At 48.3% G+C, this 22,942-nt stretch overlaps 1 protein-coding gene across 1 annotated transcript in view; it reads right to left on the bottom strand.

Annotated features, from left to right (window-relative positions):
- The window catches only part of THSD4 (thrombospondin type 1 domain containing 4), a 764,623-nt gene that overhangs the window by 644,589 nt on the left and 97,092 nt on the right, over positions 1–22,942 (bottom strand). Inside the window, exon 4 of the mRNA XM_054725222.1 lies at positions 17,742–18,097. Coding sequence (XP_054581197.1) covers positions 17,742–18,097 — 356 coding nt within the window. The remainder of the gene's footprint in view (positions 1–17,741; positions 18,098–22,942) is intronic.

A 22,942-nucleotide genomic window follows, 5' to 3' on the forward strand; every position in this document is an offset into this window, starting at 1 on the left:
TATGAAAAACACTAACCTGTTTTCCACAGACTCTTAAGAAGTGTAACTGTGGATGTGGGCGGATCCTGAGAAGCAAATGCAGAAATCTGCCATCAGAACTCCAGAAGCTGCGTCTGCTGCACAGGCATCTTCACCAGGGGAGCCACGTCAGTGCACCTGATATTTCGATGTGCAGACTTTATGACCAGACACAAAACACTCCCTCCGAAAGAGGCTGTAAGCCCCAAAGACTGAGGGAACAGAAATTCTTCAGGGACAAATTCTTCTTCTGAAATGTCACTATCAATAACTAAAAAGTCAAACGCCCAGAAAGATTCTAGATCAACAAAGACCATCAGCAGCCTCATGTGCAGATGGTAACATTGTTGAGTAAAAGGCCTGGCCCCTCACAAGTCTTCTAGTCCTTCGGGGCAAGGCTTGCCATTTTCTTATCCTGAGTGCATAATCCCTGAGATTGGCAGTGGGTCTGACCGACCCAGAGGTACTCTGTGCAGGTTTATTGAAATAACAATATGAGAGACTATAGCTTAATTGCTCAACATTTCTAAGCAATGGGTCAATGAAGGCTGCCTGCCTCTCTGGACCCATTAGTGGAGATGAAAAGGCTCTGAGTTCCAATAAGCAAGAAGTCAGGATAGCCCTGCACATCTGGGTGGGAAGCAAAGGGAGCTGATGAAATTAAAAGTCAGTAGCTAGTGGCTACCTAGAGAGACCAAAAATCCCAATTCCAGGGAGGAAGACTAGGAGGGAACAGCAGCTGAAGGCAGAAACCTGCGTTCACAGAGGAGCCACATGATCTGGTGAGCTGGACCAAATGGAATCTACAGCCTGAAACTGGAAAGAGAGCCCCATGTTTCTAAAACCCTCTCTGTTCCATTATGATCGCCTGCCCAGCCAAGTTCAAAGAGGCCATGAGCAAACGGTGTAGGCTGAGTGTGTCTGTCTTCTGGGAAATTCAGAACACTGGATGCTGCCAGGGCTGCCTCGGCAGTCACTGACCTGGTGTCTACAGGAGGTAAGAGAAAACTCTGACCGCTCCGGGAAACAAAAGTTAAGATGAAGGAAACAAAAGCTTTCCTGGCTACCTACTGTGTGGCACACACTGTCACAAACATTCCCCCTTTTGCCAGATCTACTGCTGATCCCGAGAAAGTATTTAAGGTCTGCATCTAAAGACCAGTGTGAGAATCAGCTGACAGGTTTGCTCAGGAAGAAGGATCGCCAAGTGGGGGAGGGCGAAGGGGAAGGGAGGGAGAAAGGGAGGGACACAGAGGGAAGTGATGAATTTGTACTAATAAGAGAAAGGAAAGAGGACTTGTCACAAATCGATTCAGAAGCACTACCAGGAGCCCAGAGGCAAGTGACCTAGCAAAGGAAGCAGAAAGCAACTCTGAGTTTTAAAGGCCCTTTTAAAAGTATATGTATTTTTATTGCTTTCAGAGAGGAAGAGAGAGGGAGAGATAGGAACATCAATGCTGAGAGAGAATCGTTGATCAGCTGCCTCCTGCATGCTAAAGGTTTTGCACCAGGAAGCCAAACCTAAAGAAGACCTATCTTCAGTGACCCACCCACTGGCCTCCCAGGAGGTGAGGTTCACAGGATGGCCCCCAGGCATCCCTAAATAAAGCTGAGAGCAGCCTTCAGAACTGACCCAGACCGGCTGGGACAATAACCCAGGAGATGACACACTCTGATTCCAGCTATTGCCAACAGGCTGTTTCTTCTTGTTTAGAGGATGATGTTTGCAAATGAGCCAAGCATCCAAGAACAAATCATCCCAGTGCTCGCTGGGCATCCATGTGGTCCTGGATTTCCAGGACTGATCTGCAGGTGCCTTTATTCAGTGTGGGCCCAGAGAGGTGGAATAAGACAAGTAAGTGGGCATCAAGAAAACCAATTTCAGACCAACAGAAAGCAGTGGTGTCTTGTGTCTGCAGGGATGCCACTTAGAGCTGAGCAGGTTCTTCACCGCATAAGGACATCTGGGTGCTGAAATCCAGTGTGGGGAGATGAATCTGGCCAGAGGAAGAGGCATCTTGTTTGGATTCACACAAAGGTGAAACATGAGCTTATGGAGGTCCAACAGAGAGGCATTTCCAGTTAAGGCTGAGCCAATATTAGAGAACTCAGAACAAAGAGGTGATGGCCCCACCCTCCGTTGTGCTAGGCAGGTCATCCTGGTAGGTGAGGGTCACCTGGTAGGAGAGGGGTAGCAACATAGGATGGCAGAAAGAGTTTAGGCATTCCAGAAAACAGGCCAGATCAGCCACATATTACCTGTGTAACCATGGGTAAGTCACTACCCATCCCTCATCCCCAGCAGTAAGATGGGGATAACAATGCCTACCTCATATGGCTATCACGTGGATTAAATGAAATAATGCAGGTAAAGTACCTAGCACAAGGCTTGGCCCTCAGTGGACACTCCATAAATGGTGGTTACCATGACAGCAACACTGTCCCAAAGGTGAGAGGCACAAAGCTTCCAACCTTGACATGTGAGGGTCACTGCAGAGGCAGCCAGCCAGACACAGGCTGAGAGGTATGGAGCCAGTTTTTCATGAAAGAACAGTAAATGCTTTCATTTCTCCAGTGTAACTGAGAGCAGCCCTCTTGGGAGTCAAACCTGTTGCTGGTATGGGTTGTAATCTGAACCTGAGCAATCCTCAGGACTATAGGGGTTTAGGAAAACCAAATGAAATTACCTATGGGGCACAGTGCCTGGAAAGGGCAAGTGCTAAGAAAATGTGAGCTCCTAACCCCTCTCCACTAGGGAGCCTCAAACAGTGCCCTTGCCCCAGAGGCTGATCCCCAACAGGTTGAAGCAAGCTGAAGAACTATTTGCTTTAAGTTCTGCTGAATTCATTAATGTAAGAGTAAATCAATTATAATGCAACTTACATTTCTTAAGCATCTTTTAAGTGAAAGGCCCATGGAGGAAGCAATGTTATTTCTCTCACTAGAGGCCTGGTGCACAAATTCGTGCATGGGTGGGGTCCCTCAGCCTGGCCGGCGATCGGGGCCAATAGGGGCTGACCAGCCAGGGGGAGGGACCACGGGAGGTTGGCTGTGGGAGTGCACTGACCATGAGGGGTATTGTCCCTGGTGGTCAGTGCGCATCATAGCTACTGGCTGGTCGGTCAGTCAGCCGGTCGTAACGGTTGCTCAAGGCTTTTAAATATATAGATATTCTGAATGTTTCCCAACTCTGAATTTTTGTGCTGTTATTAATCCTCACCCAAGGGCATTTTTCCATTGATTTTAGATAGAGTGAAAGGGAAGGAGGAGGAGGGGGACTAGAGAGAGAGTCAGATAGACAGACAGAGACATCGATGTGAGAGAGACACATTGATTGGCTACCTCCCTCATGAGCCCAACCAACCAGGGCTGGGGATTGAACCTGCAACCTAGATACATGTCCTTGACCAGAATTGAATCCAAGACCTTTTGGTGCATGGGCAGATGTTCTAACCACTGAGTAACACTGGCCAGGCCAGCAACTCTGAATTTTTATACCTCCTTCTATGTGCCCGCTTAACATGTATCACTTCACTTATTTTTTGTCATAAATATGAAATATTTTAAGTATGGTAATTAAGGTGAAAAGGATGCATTCCTTTCTCCTTTGCATTAGAGTAAATTATTTAGGTGTCTGTCACCCTCAGTTAATTGAAGGAAAGAGGGGTTTGTTCTAGAGGTTTCCCCCATCCCTCAAAATATTTAGCCTCATGCACTTTAATAAATTCTGTATTCAAATAACAACAATTTACTGAACACCTGCCAAATGTTTTATCTATGTTATCCTATTTAGCCTTCACTGCAAAAAGCAAAAGGGCCATTACTCCTCTTTTATGTATAAGAAAACAGAGTCTCAAATACATTAAACAACTTGTCCAAGCTAGTAAATCTGTGTGAACAAATATTATTGTAATATTAACAAATGTTACTGAATGAATGAATGGTAAGCTCTTAAGGAGCTTAAACAGCTGCAATATAGTACAGCTTATAAATACCAAATGCCATTCACAGAGCATTACAAATGAACTGTTTGGAATGAGACTTTATTGGAAAACATGGAGCAAAATGACTATTTTCCTCCAAATCCAGAAAGAAATGTTTTCTGCACTAGCCCACAATGAACTGTGTTCTAATTACTGAGGAAAAGGGAGTCTCAGTTAACTGCTATTTGGCCCACCTGGTCCACAGGGGACCAAATGTTTCCATATGGAATAGATTTATGAGAGAATAAATAAAATAAAGTATGCCTAGAAGTCAAACCTTGAAGAGGAAAAGGAAGGCTCTAGAGGCAAGGCTAGATCTTGACCTTGGCCTGACCTATAGGGCATTGGGGTGAAAATGGAGTCTGGAGCAGGAAGGGAAAATAACACAATGGTTAAGAGCAGAAACTTGGAGCTAGACTCTAGTTCAGATCCTACAACCTCCCAGCTCTGGGACCTGAGACTCCCCACTTCCTCTCTCTAAGGTCAGAGTTCCTCTCATTTTGAAAAAAAAAGGGGGGTGGGTGGATTATACAGATACTTTATGTATGAGTCCTTTGAGGTTTACATCAGAGCCTTAAACATAGTATATTAGTTTCTTAGGGCCATAAACTTGGTGGCTTAAAACAATAGAAATTCAATCTCTCACAGTTCTGGAACTTCAAAATCAATATCAATGGGCTGAAATCAAGTTGTTGGCAGGGCTGTGCTCCCTCAGGAGGCTCTTGGGAAGAATCTGTTTACTTGCCTCTTCCAGTTTCTGGTGGCTGCTGGCATTCCTTGGCTTGTGGCTGCATCACTCCATTCTTCAAAAACAGCATCTTCAAATCTCTCTGTTCTATCTTCCAATCACCTTCTCCTCTGTGTCTGTGTATCAGCTCTCTCTCTCTCTCTCTCTGCCTGCTTCCTCTAAGGATACACATGGTTGCATTTAGGGTGCACCTATATAACCTAGACTAATCTCCACATCTCAAGATCCTTGATCACATCTGCAAAGTCCTTTTTCCAAATAAATTAGTACTTTGGGGCTTCAGAGATTAGACACTGATATCTTTGGGGGTGTGCGTTATTCAACTCCCTCGACAGCAAACCCTCAGTAAACATCTGTTAGGAATACTCTTGTTACTATTAACAGAGCTTAGCCAAAAGTACTACACGTCCAGGAAAGGGTCTATGGATGGACAAGAAAGGGAGGCTATTAGCATTTTACCAAGAGAACCAACAGAGAGGCCACAGTTGTTCCCCAAATCCTTCACATACAGGTACCTTACCTGGATCTACATTATAAGCTCAGAGTGGCAGTGAGGAGAGTGGGGACATTGGGGTCAGGCAAACCTGCATTCAGATCCTACTCTGCTCCTCAGAGAAGCAGGACACTGGGGACTTCTCTGCCTCAGCTCAGTGTAACTATAGAATGAGGCTGCTTGAGGTTCAAATGCACATGTAAATGATGTGGACATGGTAGGTGCTCTAAAAATTATTGCTATTAATACAAAGGAGTCTGCAATGTGTGCAGGAAGGATGAGTAAAGGAAATGACAATAACCAGCGCATGCAGGAAACATCCCCCTCCCATCCTTACTCAAAGGCATCTCATGCTGCCACCAGGCATACATCCAAGGAGAAGTCCTAGGGGTCTCAGAGGCAAAGTTGAGATCCCCCTTCTGGGACAAACATATTGTAGTCAGGCTTTTTCCATAGCCCATCGTATCTTTCTTCTGGAATCCAGAGTTATGAATGACTTGGAGGGGGTTCAACAAAACATTCTTATAGCAAATGTGATCTTTGTTCTGATAACTAATGAAATACTTCTGACACTTAATGAAATGCCACAAGAAATGAACAAGGGCTCTTTGGAGCCTTGTCTGAGATCAGAGTAACTCAAGCTTAAAATCTGGCTCCAATCTCTCCTAACCTACAGGCAGAAATGTACATACCACTGGGCCGGCTCTGCTACAAACTCTCCCACTAACAGGGCTAGGGTTTCCGATTTAGAAACCAAAGCCTATTAAAACCCCATTTATCTGGTTAGCATCAACAGGTAACTTCTTGTCAAACAATTCAGGGACTAAGTGGAAATCCTGTCTCAGAAGGTAAAGAAATGAAACTTTTCCTTGCAGGAGCAAAACAAAAAACACCAAAAATGTGAAGTATACATTTCAAACAGATGTACCTGCTTTCCCTGCTGACTGCCCAGGATTGCCAGGGAGGTTTTCCAAGGAGAAACACAGACAAGGCCAAAGATTTCCCTTCTCTTTGCCATGTGGTTTCTGTCCCCCCGTGTGTAATAAGACTCCCTAGGTATCCACTGAGGGACAGGAAACCAGCATGTGGCTTTGTGAAGCTTAATTAACAAAAGTTTTCCTATCCCGAATCATGGAGCCCACTGGCTCCAGGGACCCCCCCCAAGACAGAAATAACATATTGCTCCAGAGTTATTAATGGTGAAATGCAAATAGCCTCCAAGAAAGTGGGCAGGAAAGGAGAAGCTGAAAAAACAAATGATTCCTACCAGCAGCCAGGGACAGTTCCCTGGGGAGGCAGGAAAGGGTTAGTAAAGCCTGTGATCTACGCTTGATCCCGTCTGTCCTGTCTCAAAGCTAATAGCCCTTTTAAGCAAACACACACACACACACACACACACACACACACACAACACACATACATGCACACACATAGTACTAACATGCATGTATACAAATATGCATGTCCATGCACACATACACAGGTGCACACACATATGCATGCATGCATACACACATACTACACACATGTGCACACTCATATACATGCACACTCATACAAGAAGTTAGAGAAAAAGACACAGGCTGTAAAACCCCAATATAATATGGTAAATGATAAAATAGTTGGCCATATTGTTTTTGAAGTGTCTTAGATTTTTCAAAATACTTTTATAGCTATTACCTCATTTGACCCTCTCAATGGGCCTCTGTGGTAGACAGAAGACATATAATTATGCACATTTCATCCATTAGATTGAGTGATTCCTGAAGACCATCCATTTAGCAAATAATAGTGTGGAGACAGGAAGTGGGATCTAATGACGCCAAGCCCAGGGTTTCCTCCAAGGTAAGAAATATGAATGCTTCCAATAGAAAAGGGCAAGGCCCCGGGGGGGGGGGGGTGCGGGGGGGGCAATAAAAGAAGGTCAGATGTGTTGACGGCACTTTTGAGGAAAAACTCATGTTATGACACAGAAATCTGAACAGAGGTATTTGAAGGGTAGTGATGTTGATGTATCTAGAAAGAATAGCCATCAAATTCTAGAGCGTGTCTGAAAGTCTGTCTGAGGGCTGTGTCTCCCAGCCACCTTCTTCCCTTTCAGTACTCGGGATGGCAGAATGGCAGTGGACCATTTAAAGCAGCAACTGGTCCTCAATCATACACTGGTATCTAGCAGGAGACCTTAATGAATGGAATAGACCCCTTTCTTTTATAAACATGTACACTAAAGCCTTGAGAAATAAGGTAACCTGGCCAAGATGAAAACACAGGTGAAAGTTGGAATCTGGACCCTGAATTCTGAACTTGGGGTTCAGGGCTCTTATCCCATCCAGCTGCCTTGGGCATCTATTATCGTTAACCTCATTGCAGGCACTGGCCTTGCTCAATACTAGTGCCCAAAGAACGCTGAAAGAGGGCGGGAAGCAGGGCTGTGCTTTTCTTTTGGGGACAGAACTGCTCCATCTCCCATGGACAATAGCTAGACAGGGTGTGGGGAAGTGCCGTGGTGCTGCCAGCACACAAACTGTCTTGTTTCTTGGGTATTTTTAAGACTCCAAAATGGTTGGCTGGATAATCCTCTACCCCCACCCCAAAGGTGTCCATATCCGAATCCCCAGTGACCTTATGTGGAGAAAAGACTTTGCAGCTGAGATTAAGTTACGGATCTTGAGCTGGGAGAGGATCCTGGTTATGAGTGGGTGCGATGTGAACACCAGGGTCCTGGAAAGGAGGAGGTCCGAAGAGGAGAGTTAGCCAAGTGGGAAATGACAGAAGCAGGAGGGTGGGTGATGGGAGGGGCCGAGGAATGCAGGCAGCTTCTGAAAGCTGGAAAAGGGAAGGACGCAATTTTTCCCTGAAGTCCCCAGAAGAAATGTAGCCCTGATAACATCTTGATTTTGGACTTCAGACTTTCCGACTGCAAGAGAATAAATTTATGCTGTTTTAAGCCACTGAGTTTACGTTAAGAGTTACACCATCAGTGGGAAACTAACACAACTATTACAAAACTGGAGGGGCAAGTCTTGGCTCCCCAGTGACTAAACGGACTTCGTAAGATGAGGCACAAACATTTTTAAAATCACAGGGGCATTAGCAGATATTTAGACTGACTATACACTAGTTACGCTGTCTTGCTTTAACTGGTTAGCTGTGTTTATGGGACTTCTTTCTCAGATAACTTCTAGTTTAACTCCCTAGCACTGCTCCACAGCCCCACCCTGGAGGGGAGCCCGTGGACGCCCCCAGTCCAGCCTGGACACTCCCTCAGCTGCAGCCTGTGCTCCAGCGCCAGCAGGCTGGTTCTGAATTCTGGAACATCAGGCTCACTCATGCCTCCAGGACTCCGTCCTGCACTTTGCTTTTTGGGTAATGCTCTCCTCGCTCTTGGGCTCTGCTAAAATCCTTCTTCCTCAAAGCTCAGCTCAGTCAGCACTTCCTCTGAGAAGCCTTCCCTGGCTCCCCAGTCCTCACTCCCACCCACTCCCCACACCCAGAGCATCCCTCTTAAGAGATCCCTGAACCCTTGGTCTTATAAATGTATGTTTGCTTATCTTCCTCCCCACCCCACCAGCATGAGTCCCTCGAGGACAAGAGACCTTCTACGTCACCAAAGCACTGCCATCCCCTATCCATTTCAAGTACTTCCTAGCTCCTTCCCACCTGAGAAAGGCAAGCTCCTCTTGATTCCCCAAGAACCAGCCCCACCTCGGTGCTCCCAGTGTCCTGGCAAATGGAAGGCAGTCTGCCATGTTCACGGAGTGTTTATGAGTTGCTCTACACTGTGCTGAGTTCTTTGTAGGAATTATCCCGTTCACAGCAACCCAGTGAAGCAGGTGTATTATTTCCCCATCAGGGAAAGTCTGAACAATGCCAGCAAGGCACAGGACTAGTACGTGGCAGAGCTGGGTAGACAACCAAACCTGTCAAACCCAGGACTGAACAGTTCACTATCATGTGTTAGCTCCTGTCCCTATACCCCACCTCATCACCTGAAGGACTGGCTAATAGAAGAGACACAAATAAGACCACTCTTTCAAAGAAAAACAGTAATTGAGAACTGAGCACAAACTGCTCTTGGGCTGTGGGTCTGCACAGCCTCTGTAAGAATATCCCTGATGTAGGCAGATTCCCTCTCAACACGAAACCAGCTCTCCTTCTCCAGGCGGTTCTGGGAAGCCCACCCTCGGCAACCTTTCTGACACATTCCACCTAATGAAAACAGTGGCCGTGATTTACACAGATGTGATTGTCAGCTCCCAGGATCCTACAACTGTCTCCCGTAGGCATTGACAGATGTTCTAGACTTGGCAATGCTCAGTGGGGGAGGGGGAAAATGTGCCAGATCTTGAAAAGCTCTGAATTAAAGTATCAAACTTCCCATTCCTCAGATGCCACTAGTTCACTTGTGTAACGATAAGAAAAACTGGCCACTGTAGGTGAGCGTAAGGAAGGAAGCCCAGTGGTAAGGAATACCTACCTGTTAGGGGGCTCCCTGGCAACCAGGGAGGTGAGAGAGTTACCTGCACTGGTCCTCGATGGAATGGCCGGCGTCCTCAGACCCTGACTTTGTGGAAGCTGAGTTCACCTGGCCAGTGGACATTCACAACATGTCCTCTAAGGTTATGCACTTGGACTCTGGGCAGCAGAGACTCTCTCTGGGTGCCGTTTCCCCCAGACACTTTAGGAATGGAAAGAAATCCATTTGGTTTTCTGCAGGAAAATCCAGGGAACATTCTGCAGTAGCTCCCACAGTCTGCAGGTATCCATTCTGGAAACTGAGGGGAAAGGCTCTCCTACTTTGGAGTGTTGTCAATGTCACAGGAGTGTGTTGCTGCGTGGTTGTACAGGCTACCAGACTCACCTGATACCCTCCTCCTCACCGGCCCCTCCCCCTACAGCCATCACAGAGATGCAGCCCTGGGCAGGGAGAGAGGGAGGAGTTGGTGAAGTGCCCTATGGAATCTGTTGGCCACGACCTGCAGGCTGAACACCCCCAGTCCAGAGCCTCCCCAGGCAGCCACTCCCCTAAATCCCAGGGGAAGGCCACCCTTTGTGGAGGGCTTTCCTGAGAGGTCACACCAAGAAAGGGCAAAGGGCAGGGTGCCCAGGCCCTGGGGTGCTGTGCTGCCCAGAGTCCTGCCCTCCTGTACTGGACCTCAGTTCCCGGCTCCCCATCTTCCTGTGTGGCCCCATTTCTCCACCTGGTCGTTCCTGCAGAACGACAATTCTAACTGGAACTCTCTAACACAACGCCCAGCCTTTAAACCTATAATGGGAGCTAGAGCTAGAATTTATTGGGCACCAACTATGAACTGAGCAATATATATATTTCATTTAATTATGCAACAATCCCATGTGATAGGTATTATTATTACTCTCATTTGAAAGATAAAGTCCCTGAGGCTCAGAGAAGTTTAGTAACTTTCCTAAGCTCAGGATCTTTGTGAGAGCTCCAATAAATACTGATATGATTCATATGGCTTTTTAGAAAGTGATTTGCAGTGTATGTGTGTGTTTTAATGAGACAAAGGTCTGATATGGAAGCAAGTAGACCCAAAAAGTTTCCAGATACATTCCAGCTAAGTAAATTCTACTTATTCCTCAAGGTTGGGTTCAAATCCTACCTGCTTTGTGCAGTGTTCCAGAACAGCTCCATCCCACAAGGAATTCCCATCTCCCTGAACTCTGGTCACACCTCTACTGTCTCCCACCATGTGCAGTGTTTCCTGGGTTTTCCACTCGTCCATCACCACAGCATCAGGCCCCCAAGAATAGGAACTGTGTTTCCAATTTGTTGGATCCCCCTGGTGCCTAGGACTAAAGATTTCCCGATTAAGAGAGCTGAACATTGCAAGAAAGAGATGTAGTTCTTTTTAAGCCTTCAGTGCCAAATCCACCCACTTTTCAAGGTGTGGCTCAAACTGTCCAGCCTTCAAGCAGCTTTTCTGATCACTCCTGCTGGAAATAAACTGCCTCGCGTCCAAAACAACCACTTCAGTGAAGAGAACTTTAGTGCCTGATCCCGACAGACCTCCACGAAGTTCCGGTCCTGCTGCTTCTGAAGGAGGGGATTGGAGCAGTGCATTCCCTTCCTCTGAGCCCGTTTCCCTTCTGCGAAATGCGAACCTGCCTCCCAGGACTGAGGGGCCTGTGATACAATGTGCATCTCGGTACCTGCCTCCCAGGGCTGAGGGGCCTGTGATACAATGTGCATCTCGGTACCTGCCTCCCAGGGCTGAGGGGCCTGTGATACAATGTGCATCTCTGTACCTGCCTCCCAGGGCTGAGGGGCCTGTGATACAATGTGCATCTCTGTACCTGCCTCCCAGGGCTGAGGGGCCTGTGATACAATGTGCATCTCGGTACCTGCCTCCCAGGGCTGAAGGGCCTGTGTTATAATGCATTTGATGTAGTGCCTGAACAGAAGACCTCTCCACAAAGGTAGCCACTTCATCCGCATTACTATGTCATCATACTAGCCCATAAGGGAGGCGTTTACATCCATGCCTTTCCTAACCTTCTGGAGCACTGGTTCTGAAACTCTGGAATCTGTCAGAACCATTTAAACCAAGTTACCTAGGTCACACCACGGACTACAAAACAATCCCCATTCGGCAGGAGAGATGGTGGGGACTAGACGGCTCTACTTTAAACAATACTCCCCACCCCACTGCAAGTGATGCTTATATGTGCTCACTAAACCTGGAATATTCTACTAGACAGTATTTGACTCCCAAATTCTTTTCCATGGAACCCTGAAAAGTTCCCAAGATACTTCCAGTCCTACGATTCCCAACCTTGGCTGTATTCTTTCCATGTCTAAGCACAACCCTTAGAGACTCAGATGTTCGTTTGGGATGTGACCAGGGTGTCAAGATTTCTAAAAAGTAGGCAAAGGACTCTAATGGTCAGCCAAGGTTAGAAACCACTGCCTGCGTTGTATCTAGTCCCCAGGTTTTTGTTGTTGTTGTTTAATCCTCACCTGAAGATATTCTTTCCATTGATTTTTTTTTTTTTTTTTTAGAGAAAATGGAAGGGAGAGGGAGAGACAGAGAGAAACATTGATGTAAGAGAGACATCGATTGGTTGCCTCCCGCATGTCCCCAACCAGAGCCAGGAGCCTTCAACCAAGGTACGTGCCCTTGACCGGAATCGAACCCAGGATCCTTCAGTCCGAAGGCCGATGCTCTATCCACTGAACCAAGAGCTAGTCCCCAGGTTTTTATAGTAATGTCTCTAAAGCTTCAAACAGAGCAGCTCAGCTTTTGTCTGTTACAAATTGAACCTCCATCTAAGACTGATTTTGCACAAAGAATTCTTATGCCTAAAAAAAAAAAATAGTTTGCCAGCAGCTGCTCTAGCCTGTCAGTAAGAGCCTTGATGCCTCCAGCCCTGTTTTTATACCTTTGTGTCCCAGAGCTTTACAACATAGTAAATGCTTAATAAATATTTGTTAGAAGGTTGAATAGTTTTGTTTTATTTGTTATCTGGCTCCAATTAAGTTTTCAGTTGCCTAGCATAACAACTTAACAGTTTCTTAAACATATAAGCCCTAACAGCCTCCACCTCAAACCTCAAACCTGAAACAGAGAATGAGGCAGACAGCCATCCAGAGAACACACTGCCATTTCTTCTGGGGTCATATACACTGTGAAAGTTCCTAATCACTGATACATGTAAGCAAATGCCATTTTCATCAGCCGGGAAGAGCGTGACATTTTTCAGCAGCACAGGCCTCCCAGGCTAATATTTGGATTATTTCATCTGAAACTGTCAAATTACAAGAGCATGATAAAAACTTGTAGGAACTTCATAGTAAACAGTAACTGGCCCCTTGTCAATAAGTTAGAAGAGAAAACTTTCCTGCTGCCAAAATGCATGGGCCGGAAAGCCTGCAGCCCAGGCCGGCAGCCAACTAGAGCCTGTTCCCTGGGCAGCTTTTCTAGGTTCTCAACCACAATGGCTGGAAGAGAAGTTCCTGAGTACTCTAGGGATCTGGGAGTCAGCAGCACCTTCAAATCTCAGCTTTTCTGTGGCTTTATTTAGGACTCTGAGCTGTCATTTAACATCTTAGCACCTCGGATTCCTTAGGTAGTGTAACATCTACTTCATCAGGTCCTGATAGCCATGGCTCCCAGGGTTTGAATCCTAACTCTTCGTATACTAGCTGTGAGGCCTTGGACAAGTTACCTCACTTCTCTGGGCCTCCATTTCCTCACCTCTAAAATAAGGATATTAGCAGCCATTTCATAGGGTTGTCAGTGTAAAGCGATAGGAACAGTGCCTGGCATAGGACAGGCATTCAACAAACCTCAGCTATTATAAATCTGCAATCCTGAAAGCAAGAGTTTTGAAAACTGAGTTTTTGTCTTTCTTTTTCTTTTAATGTTTTTATCAGTTTGGTGTCAAAACTCATTGGGGCAGTCAACCTGACCTTAACACACATGGTCTCTTTTACCCTACTTGACGTGAACATCCATATGTTTCACTGCAGAAGTAAAAATGTGTTTAATTATGGGATGTTGCCCACACCAGAGAAGGAATGTCATTAAAGTGTGAAACATGCCATGAACTACCTTTCTAAAATCGGAACAATTCTAAATTCTAAAATGCACTGACCATAAGTATCCTATCTAATAAAAGAGTAATATGCAAATTGACCTCACCTCCACTACACCCACACGCCACACCCACCAGCCAATCAGGAGCGAGTATGCAAATTAACCCACCAAAAATGGCTGTGGCCACTGAGTGAGCAGGAGGCTTGGGTTTCCTGGAATGGAGGAAGCCAAGCTTCCTGCACACCCTAGCTGGCCCAGGCCTCCGCTCAAGGCTACAAAGTTTCAATTATAGAAAATAAATAAATCCCAATAAAAATGGCTACAGCCACAGAGCGAGCAGGAGGCTTGGGTTTCCCTGGCAATGGAGGAAGCCAAGCTTCCTGCACACCCTGGCCAGTCCAGGCCTCCGCTCAAGGCTACAAAGTTTCAATTATAGAAGATAAATAAACCCCAGATACCAGGGCCTCCGCTTGGGTCGCCGGGAGGCGTGGCCGGCCTGCAAACCACCACAGGCCCCTCGCCCAGGCTGCCCCACACCCCAAGGGAACCCCCACCCTGATCCAGGACACCCTTCAAGGCAAACCAGCTGGCCTCCACCCATGCAGCAGGCCTCTATCCTATCTAATAAAAGAGTAATATGCAAATTGACCATCACTCCAACACTAGATGGCTGCCCCCATGTGGACACAAGATGGCCGCCACAAATGGCCAGCAGGGGAGGGCAGTTGGGAGGGATCAGGCCAGCAGGGGAGGGCAGTTGTGGACAATCAGGCCAGAAGGGGAGGGCAGTTGGGAGGGACCAGGCCTGCAAGGGAGGGCAGTTGAGGGTGATCAAGCCTGCAGGGGAAGGCAGTTAGGGGTGACCAAGCTGGCAGAGGAGGGAAGTTGGGAGTGACCGGTCCTGCAGGGAAAGGCAGTTGAGGGGGACCCAGGCCTGCAGGGGAGAGCAGTTGGGGTGACCAGGCCTGCAAGGGAGGGCAGTTAGGGGTGACCAGGCCTGCAGGGGAGGGCAGTTAGGGGCAATCGGGCTGGCAGGGGAGCAGTTAGGCATCAATCAGGCTTGCAGGGGAGTGGTTAGGGGGTGATCACGCTGGCAGGCAGAAGCAGTTAGGGGCAATCAAGAATGCAGGCAGGCGAGCAGTTGGGAGCCAGCAGTCCTGGATTGTGAGAGGGATGTCCGACTGCTTGTTTAGGATCTGGCCTAAACGGGCAGTTGGACATCCCTCGAGGGGTCCCAGATTGAAGAGGGTGCAGGCTGGACTGAGGGACACCCCCCCACCCCCGTGCACAAATTTCATGCACCGGGCCTCTAGTCCTATATAATAAAAGGGTAATATTCAAATTGACCCTAACGGTGAACGACTGGGAACAACTGGTTGTTTTGACATGCACTGACCATCAGGGAGCAGATGCTCAATGCAGGAGCTGCCCCCTGGTGGTCATTTCACTCCCACAGGAGGAGCTCTGCTCAGCCACAAGCTGGGCGGATGGCTGCGAGTGCAGTGGCGGTGGCAGGAGCTTCTCCTGCCTCCTCAGCAGTGCTAAAGATGTCCAACTGCAACTAAGGCCCGCTCCCCACAGGGAGGGGCCCTAAGCTGACAGGTGGACATCCCCTGACAGCTCCCAGGCTGCCAGAGGGATGTCTGACTGCCAGCTTAGGCCCAATCCCCTGGGGAGTGGGCCTAAGCAGGCAGGTGGACATCCCCCCAGGGGTCCCAGACTATAAGAGGGTGCAGGTCAGGCTGAGGGATGCCCCCCCCCACGAGTGCATGAATTTTTGTGCACCGGGCCTCTAGTTTCATATAAGGGACTGGGGAGCTATGTTACTATGGGGTGTGGCTGAAATGAAAGGAGCTAACATGATAAGCACTCAGCCTTCAGTAGTAGCAGACCCTATGTGTGTCAAGTGATGTTGGAGGGTCTTTGGGTTTCTACACAGGAAGAGAGAAGGCAGTATCCTCTCCCAGCCTCTCTTTACTCTCCCAATGACAGGCCATGCCAAGCCTTGAAACTCTCGGCTCTCTGTGGGGCACGGCTACAGTGTTTTGGACAGGTTCAAGCCTCAGATTAATGAGAGGGCAGAGTCCTCTCGTGGCCACGTGCAAGTCCCAGCTTGGAGGGCAGGGCCCTCCCAGCACAATTATAGTCAACAGCTGTAGTTGTAAGCTTGAACCTGTGGTCTGAACACGTGGCCCCACATGCCTGAGTGATAGAGTTCAGGTGCATGTAGCTGAGCAGGATTGAAACCCACGAGAATGTTTTAAACATCTTGATCACGCCCTTACTTTGCCTCGTGGCATCTGCTATAAAATAAAGACACGGCTTGTGGACACGGTCGCTGTCTCTCAGAGAAGCAGTGTCCCACTGAGACCCAGCTTTTATTCTCTTGTCTGTCTTTTCTAAGCCTTTCAGCCACCCCAACTCAGGTTCACCTTTGGCCGTGCCAGCACAACACAGCTCTCCCCTTCTCTCTTCTATCAGCCCAAATGTGGTTTATTCCTGAGAAATCAGCTAAAGCATCTTCTCTGTGAAATGGTCCCCGCTTGACCAGGTCAAGAGCATGTGGCAGGGAGGCTTGATGGGTGTGTCTTCTCTCCACATCCAGTCAGTGGCAGGGACAGCCTACAGCACTGGGCTGAGAAGGACTCTCACGAAGCATCTAGCCACAGTGGGAAAGGGTGGTCATCCATGCTGAAGTCTGAACTGCAACTGATAAGAGAGGCTAGACTACCCACCTAACAGGCTCAGGCCCTGCCTGGGATGGGCATTAACTTGGCTTGACCACATTCCTTAAGCACAAAGATTTTATCTTACACATTTTGTTTTTCCTGTAAATGTTTGTTTGTTGTTGTTAATGCTTTTGCATGAATATCCTCTCAGATTCTATCATGCACCTAGGGCCGTGGTCAGCAAACTACAGCTCGCGAGCCACATGTGGCTCTTTGGCCCCTTGAGTGTGGCTCTTCCACAAAATACCACGGCCTGGGCGAGTCTATTTTGAAGAAGTGGCGTTAGAAGAAGTTTAAGTTTAAAAAATTTGGCTCTCAAAAGAAATGTCAATCATTGTACTGTTGATATTTGGCTCTGTTGACTAATGAGTTTGCCGACCACTGACCTCGGGCACCCAACAAATACTGTTGAATGAATGCTGTAATCTGCAAATATTTTTTTTAATCAATTCACTGACAAGTTCTTCTCAGCTCCTACACTCCTACCTTTGCCATGGGCACTGCCTAGTTTGACATATTTATGCTGGCCTCCCCAGGGAGGCTTCGTAGGGCTATACAACTATTTTAATGCCATGATACCATATCTAGAGTTTCTATTTTATTAAGTCTCTAGACAACATCTAGGTCCTCAATTAGACACAGCCTCAAAGCTGTGTGTTCACTCAAAATACTCTGGAGAAACTTTCTAGAAAATTTCATAGAATCCTGAAACCTACAACCTGAGAGCAGGTAACACTCCAGACATTCAACATGTCTAAGGATTTGAAACTCATATGAACTTAAAAGGCACCTTGGGCTAAAAGCACCTTGTCCTCAGCTCAAATCCGCACAGCCTGGTGCCAGGATCTCCCTTTCCTCCTGCACCAGGCCAGCTGTACTGGAGCGAGGTCTCCCAGTCCTCACTTCCTCTTTTACCCTCCACAGGGCCTCCCTAAGGTTGATGCCTAAAGGCTTCTTAGAATTAGCTTCACTTTGAAGACTATTCAGAACCACAGAGTGGGCTGGGAGTGGCCTCAAAGCTTTAAAAAGCTGCAAAATAAATCAAAGGATGAAAGGAGATATGCGAAGCCAAGAATTCCTCCCCACCCGGCAGAAGCAATGCATTAACCAAGCAATCTGTGGTGCAGAGCTGCGTGCACCACAACGGGCGGGCGGGGAAGAGACAGGGCCAGGGCAGTGTAGGGCGGCAGGAGCCTGGAGGGCATGTACCTTCTCTCCGCCGTGGGTTCTCGGACCCTCGCCTGCGGGTGCCGGCTGCCCCGGAGCACCGGGCCCTGGCGGCTGGCGTTGAAGCCTGCGGGGGAGCGAGGCTCTTCTCGGCTCCGGTGTAGTGGCACTGAAGTGCGCACAGCCGACACCACGTGGCCCACGAAGGCGTGCGCGGGGGCTCGGGGTTTGGGGCCGCGCGCATGGTGGGGTCCAGGCAGGCAGGGCCGCGTCTGCTCCATCACGCCACCGCTGCAGCTGCGTGAGCAGGCGGACCAGGGGCCCCAGGCGCCCCACACTCCAGGGATGCCGCCGCCGTTCTCGGGGGCGCCCTCCGCCGCTGCCATCCGCTGAGGGACCTGCGGAGACAGAGGCTAGTTAGGGTCCCGGACAACGGTTCCTGCTTTGCCCTCAAAGGCTGTGGGTAGCCTGAAAGGTTTGCCTATTAGGCACAGGTAGGCACAGAGCATGTTTTAAAATCTGAAGAACAAAATTATATAATCCCGCCTGGATTATATTTGTCTTTATACCAGCACACTCATCCTACCTAATAATAGACAAATATGCAAATTGACCGTACCTTCGCTATGCCCACGATTGGCCAGGAGGCGTGGAGGGGCAGGACTCGGGGTGGTCGGGGTGGCCGATTGGGCCGGTGGGACACTGAGCTTGTGTCACCAGCGGCAGCACGAGCTCGGCGTCTGCGCCATGGCTGTGCTGCGGCACAGAAGGGGCCTCTGGGGCAGTGAGCCCACATCCTGCTGCGGACCATCAAAAGCGGGGGAGCTGGGTGCCTGTCCACTCCGCACCAGCAGACAGGCACCCAGCTCCCCCGCGATCGAAAGCGAAAGCGTGGGAGCTGGGTAGAAGCCTCCGCCGCGCCGGAGGCTTCTGATAGGCCTGGAGCACCAGTGGACAGGCACCCAGCTCCCCTGCGATCGAAAGCGGGGAGCTGTGTGTCCGCTCTGGCACCAGCGGACCCCCTGCCATCAAAAGCGGGGAGCAGGCTGCTAGCAGTGTCCACGGAGCGTGCTAGGCTTTGCGGGGCAGTGGATATGGCCTGGATGGCAGGTTAGGCTTAGGGGATCCTACACGTGCATGATTTAATCATGCACTGGGCCTCTAGTAAAATATAATTTTAAATATTTTTATGGAGGAAGGAACACACCAGGCACAAGTGCTCGCAGCTCACGAAAATCATAATGCAGTCCTTGCTTTGGGTGCCCTGGCCTGGGGGAGCTCAGTTTGGCGCCCTCTCTCTCACTGAGGCTCTCCCCTCAAAAGTTCCCCTCAACCTCGGTCAGGCCATAAGGAGATTTAGGCCAGGTCAACCATGTGCACAGCAGAGAGCTTGGCACTAAATGCACCAATTAGGACAGTCTTTCCTGCTTCCATGGTGAATCCGGGAAGGTGGGAAATGTCAAGAAAGTTTTAAAGTTCTATCCAAAGGGTGATTCTACATTCCCATTTCCTTGCCATTTCAGAGACCTTCCAGGCCCAGCACAGCCTGGTGCTAACAGAGGGTGTAGTCTTCCTGCGCTGTGCACGCGTGCTCGGAGCATCAGTGGACACCAACACTGTGCTAGGCCCTGAGGACAAAGAGAAAAGCACCAGGTCCACACAAATGGCCTGGACCCAGCAGCAGGAAGGCTCTAAGCAGTTAATATAAGATTGGGGGAGGCTGGCTGGATGACGGGGGTGCGGGGGGGGGGTGGGAGCAATGAGAAAGCCACAGAGGTGGGACTGCATGCCCACTCAGTGCAGTGACACGTGTAATCGCCACTCCACAGCAGCTCTGGTCACCACCACTCCCACCTTTCAGCGGTGAGGCTCCCCAGCTGAGGTTCAGAGATGTGCGACCTGCCCCAGACATGTCACTTTAGCAGAGGTGGGATTTAAGACTACCTAGCTCCCAGTACCTGGAGCTCCAGCACTCCCTGCTGTCTCCCCAGCAGATAGCCGCTCTTGTGCTTCTAGATCCTTCTCTTGAAATGTCCTTCCTTTATGTGAGCACCACTGTGACTTTCCTTAGAAGGTGGGTTTTTCAGTGACCCGCAGGCTTCCATGTAAAGTGCAAAAATATCTCCAGATTACCTTAGCCTTTTTTGTTTTTTAAGATGTTGGTTTTTGGCAGCTTTGTTTGGCCCAAGATCTCAAAGACCTGTCACACTTGCACGCTTCCTCTGTCCCTCAGTGCCCTGAGCCGTGAGACGGTCCAGGGATTGTCTTCCCCTTTGTGTGGAGTTCCTTCCCACCACATGGAATGAGAGATGGAGCTAAAATTACTTTGAAGAATAACTGTGAGGAAGCATGAGGAGACCTAAGTGCTCAGTAAATGCTACCACTGTCGTAGCTGAACCATATTGCCAAAAGCAAGGACTCGGCTCTTGGGTAGAGGTCTTGCCCCCAGGCACTCACTCAGTCAGCCTGAAGCCATGGGGCAGGTTTAATTGGGGCTACTTTCTGTCAACTACATTCCAGTACACAGAGTGGTTTCGAGATGACCTTTATAAGCTTAAATTGGATTCTTGAAGGTTGAGGGAGCAACAAGGCAGGATGAGTGAGAGAGGGAACCCAGGGAGCAAACAAGAGTCTAACCAGAGAGGGAAGCCTAGAGCTGGATCTCAATCAGCCAAGCTACAGGAGCCCCATTCAGAGAGCCCACATGGAGCCATCAAAGATGGGGTCAGAGCAAGGGCATGACAGATGGTCCCGTGACAGGGAGGCTCCTTACCACCCATATGTGAGCAATGTGAGCACCAGAGGGGATGAGCACAGGAATGATGTGCTCAAGTCATCACTACTAAACTGGGGACCCCGGAGAGAAGGCTTTTTGCCTGCTTATAAACACAAAACAAACAAACAAGCTTTTGTTCTTTTTTCTCTTCCCTTACATGTCCTGATTTATTAATATCAAAATGATGGTAGATTCACTGAGGTGGTTATAAAAATGCCTAATCAGGCCACAGTCTTGATATATAAGGAATCCCTAAAGTGTGGATAGTGGGTTGAATGGTGACCCTCCCCAAAAGTATGTCCAGGCCCTGACCCAGAACTTGTGAATGTGCCATTAATGGAAAAGGGTCATTGTAGATGTAATTAAGTTACAGACCTTGAGATGAAATCATCCTGGATTTTCCCTGTGGGACCCACATCCAATGACAAATGTCCTTATAAGACAAAGACAGAGGAAGAGGCCATGTCACCACCAAGGCAGAGCCTGGAGTGATGTAGCCACAGCAGGAAGGCCGGAGCCAGCACCAGCTGAATGAAGCGAAGAGAGAGCCACCCCTAGTAGAGAGTGCAAGTGGCCTCTGTGGCACCTGGATTTTGAACTTGTGACCTCCAGAAATGTGAAGGAATACATTTCTGCCATTGTAAGCCATCAGGTGTGTGGACAGCCCTAGGAAACCAGTGCTGTGTGTTAGTACGTCTGAGACAAGGAAGGAAGTGGACAGACATTTGCAGAGCACCTTTTCCAGGTCCAGCACTGCATACACAGCTCACGTGTGTAGGGCTGGGCTCTGCGGCACGGGCCCCTCAGCCACCCTGATGTTGGTGTTATTTTGTTTCTTTTACAGAGAAAAGCTGAGGCCCCCAGAGCTGTGTGACTTGTCCATGGTTCAGGCAAATGAGGGGCATTCTGACTCCACTCCAGTGCTTTTGTTCCCACCCCCCACACACACTGCATGTCGCCTCCCTGCCGATGTTGGCAAAAACAGAAGGGTAAAATAAATCCACTTGCATAGTTCCCGCAGAAGGATAAATAAATGAAGGCAGAAGTGTGTTTCTGAGACATTTGGGGATTTCACTTATCACCAAGTCCTGATTTCTCACTAACATATATCTAAGACACTATCTATAATTTTAGGTTAAATGTGCAGCTATACTAAAAATCTGCTTCCTAGAACTAATCCCATCCTTAATATACTTTCCTGTATCACAGTTGGGCAGGGTCCCTGGGAAAAGAAAATACAAAACCACATTCCATTCTATTCTATTCATAAGAATTCTCTAATATATACATAGTTGAATTATGGTGAGTGACTTGAAATTCCATCTCAGTCCCCATGGTGTGAACCTAACCACATTCTCCAGAATTGTGTTTTACAGCATGCAGCCAGAAACACAGGGGAGGTGCAGAAGCAGCAGAAAGGAAGGGGTAAGATGCAGAGAAAGAGAGGGACCCCCGTTCTCCTTCCACTCCTTCCCACCTCCAAATGACAGCCAAGGAGTTTTCTGTAAGGCAAATGAGTCAACTTCCAAGTGTTCTGTGACACATATTCCTAAAATTAGGACTAACAGGACCTCTGTTAGGCAATGACAAACAACAAAACCAAAGAATAAGTAATGGTAAAGGACAAAAGCAAACAATCCAAAGTCGAAGCCTGTAACCTGCCAACCTGGTGCCCCTGCCCCAACACACTGCTTGTAAAGACTGGAGCAGAAAACCTGAGGTGCTTCTAAAATACACCCAAAATACTGATGTTTCTCACTTACAAAGAAGACTAACTAATTAGTGAGGAAAACACGAACAACCCAATGCAAATGGATTATGGACATGAATAGGTAGTTTACAGTTATGGATTGAATGTTTGTGACCCCTCAAAATTCATATATTGAAGTCCTAACCCCAATGTGGTGGTATTTGGAAATGGGACCTTAGAGAGGTAATTAGACTTAGATAATGTCATGTGAGTGGAACCCTCATGATGGGATTAGTGTCCTTATTCCAAAAAGAAGTAAGGCCAGAGCTCTCTGCCTCTCTGCCCTTGAGGACATAGCAGGAGGCCAGCTGTTTGCAAACCAGGAACAGAGCCCTCACCAGGGAAACAAATCTGCCAGCATCCTGATCTAAGACTTCCTAACCTCCAGAATTGTGAGTCACAAATTCCTGTTGTTTAGCCATCCAATCTATGGTATTTTGTTATAGCAGTCCAAGCTGACTAATGTAATGGGGAAATATATATAATACTAGAGGCCTGGTGCACAAAATTTGTGCACTTGGTGTCGGGGGGCCCTCAGCCCGGATTTTGAGAAGACACAAGATAAGCCAAGGGACCCCACCAGTTCACAATCAGGGCTCGGAAGGGACCGCAGAAGGGCTCCAGGGATGTCTGACCTGTCTTGCTCAGTGCTGATTGGCTGGACCCCAGCAGAAAGCTAACCTACCAGTCAGAGAGTCTGCCCCCTGATGGTCAGTG

The sequence above is a fragment of the Eptesicus fuscus genome, chromosome 2 (genome assembly GCF_027574615.1).
Source record: "Eptesicus fuscus isolate TK198812 chromosome 2, DD_ASM_mEF_20220401, whole genome shotgun sequence".
Classification (NCBI taxonomy): domain Eukaryota; kingdom Metazoa; phylum Chordata; class Mammalia; order Chiroptera; family Vespertilionidae; genus Eptesicus; species Eptesicus fuscus.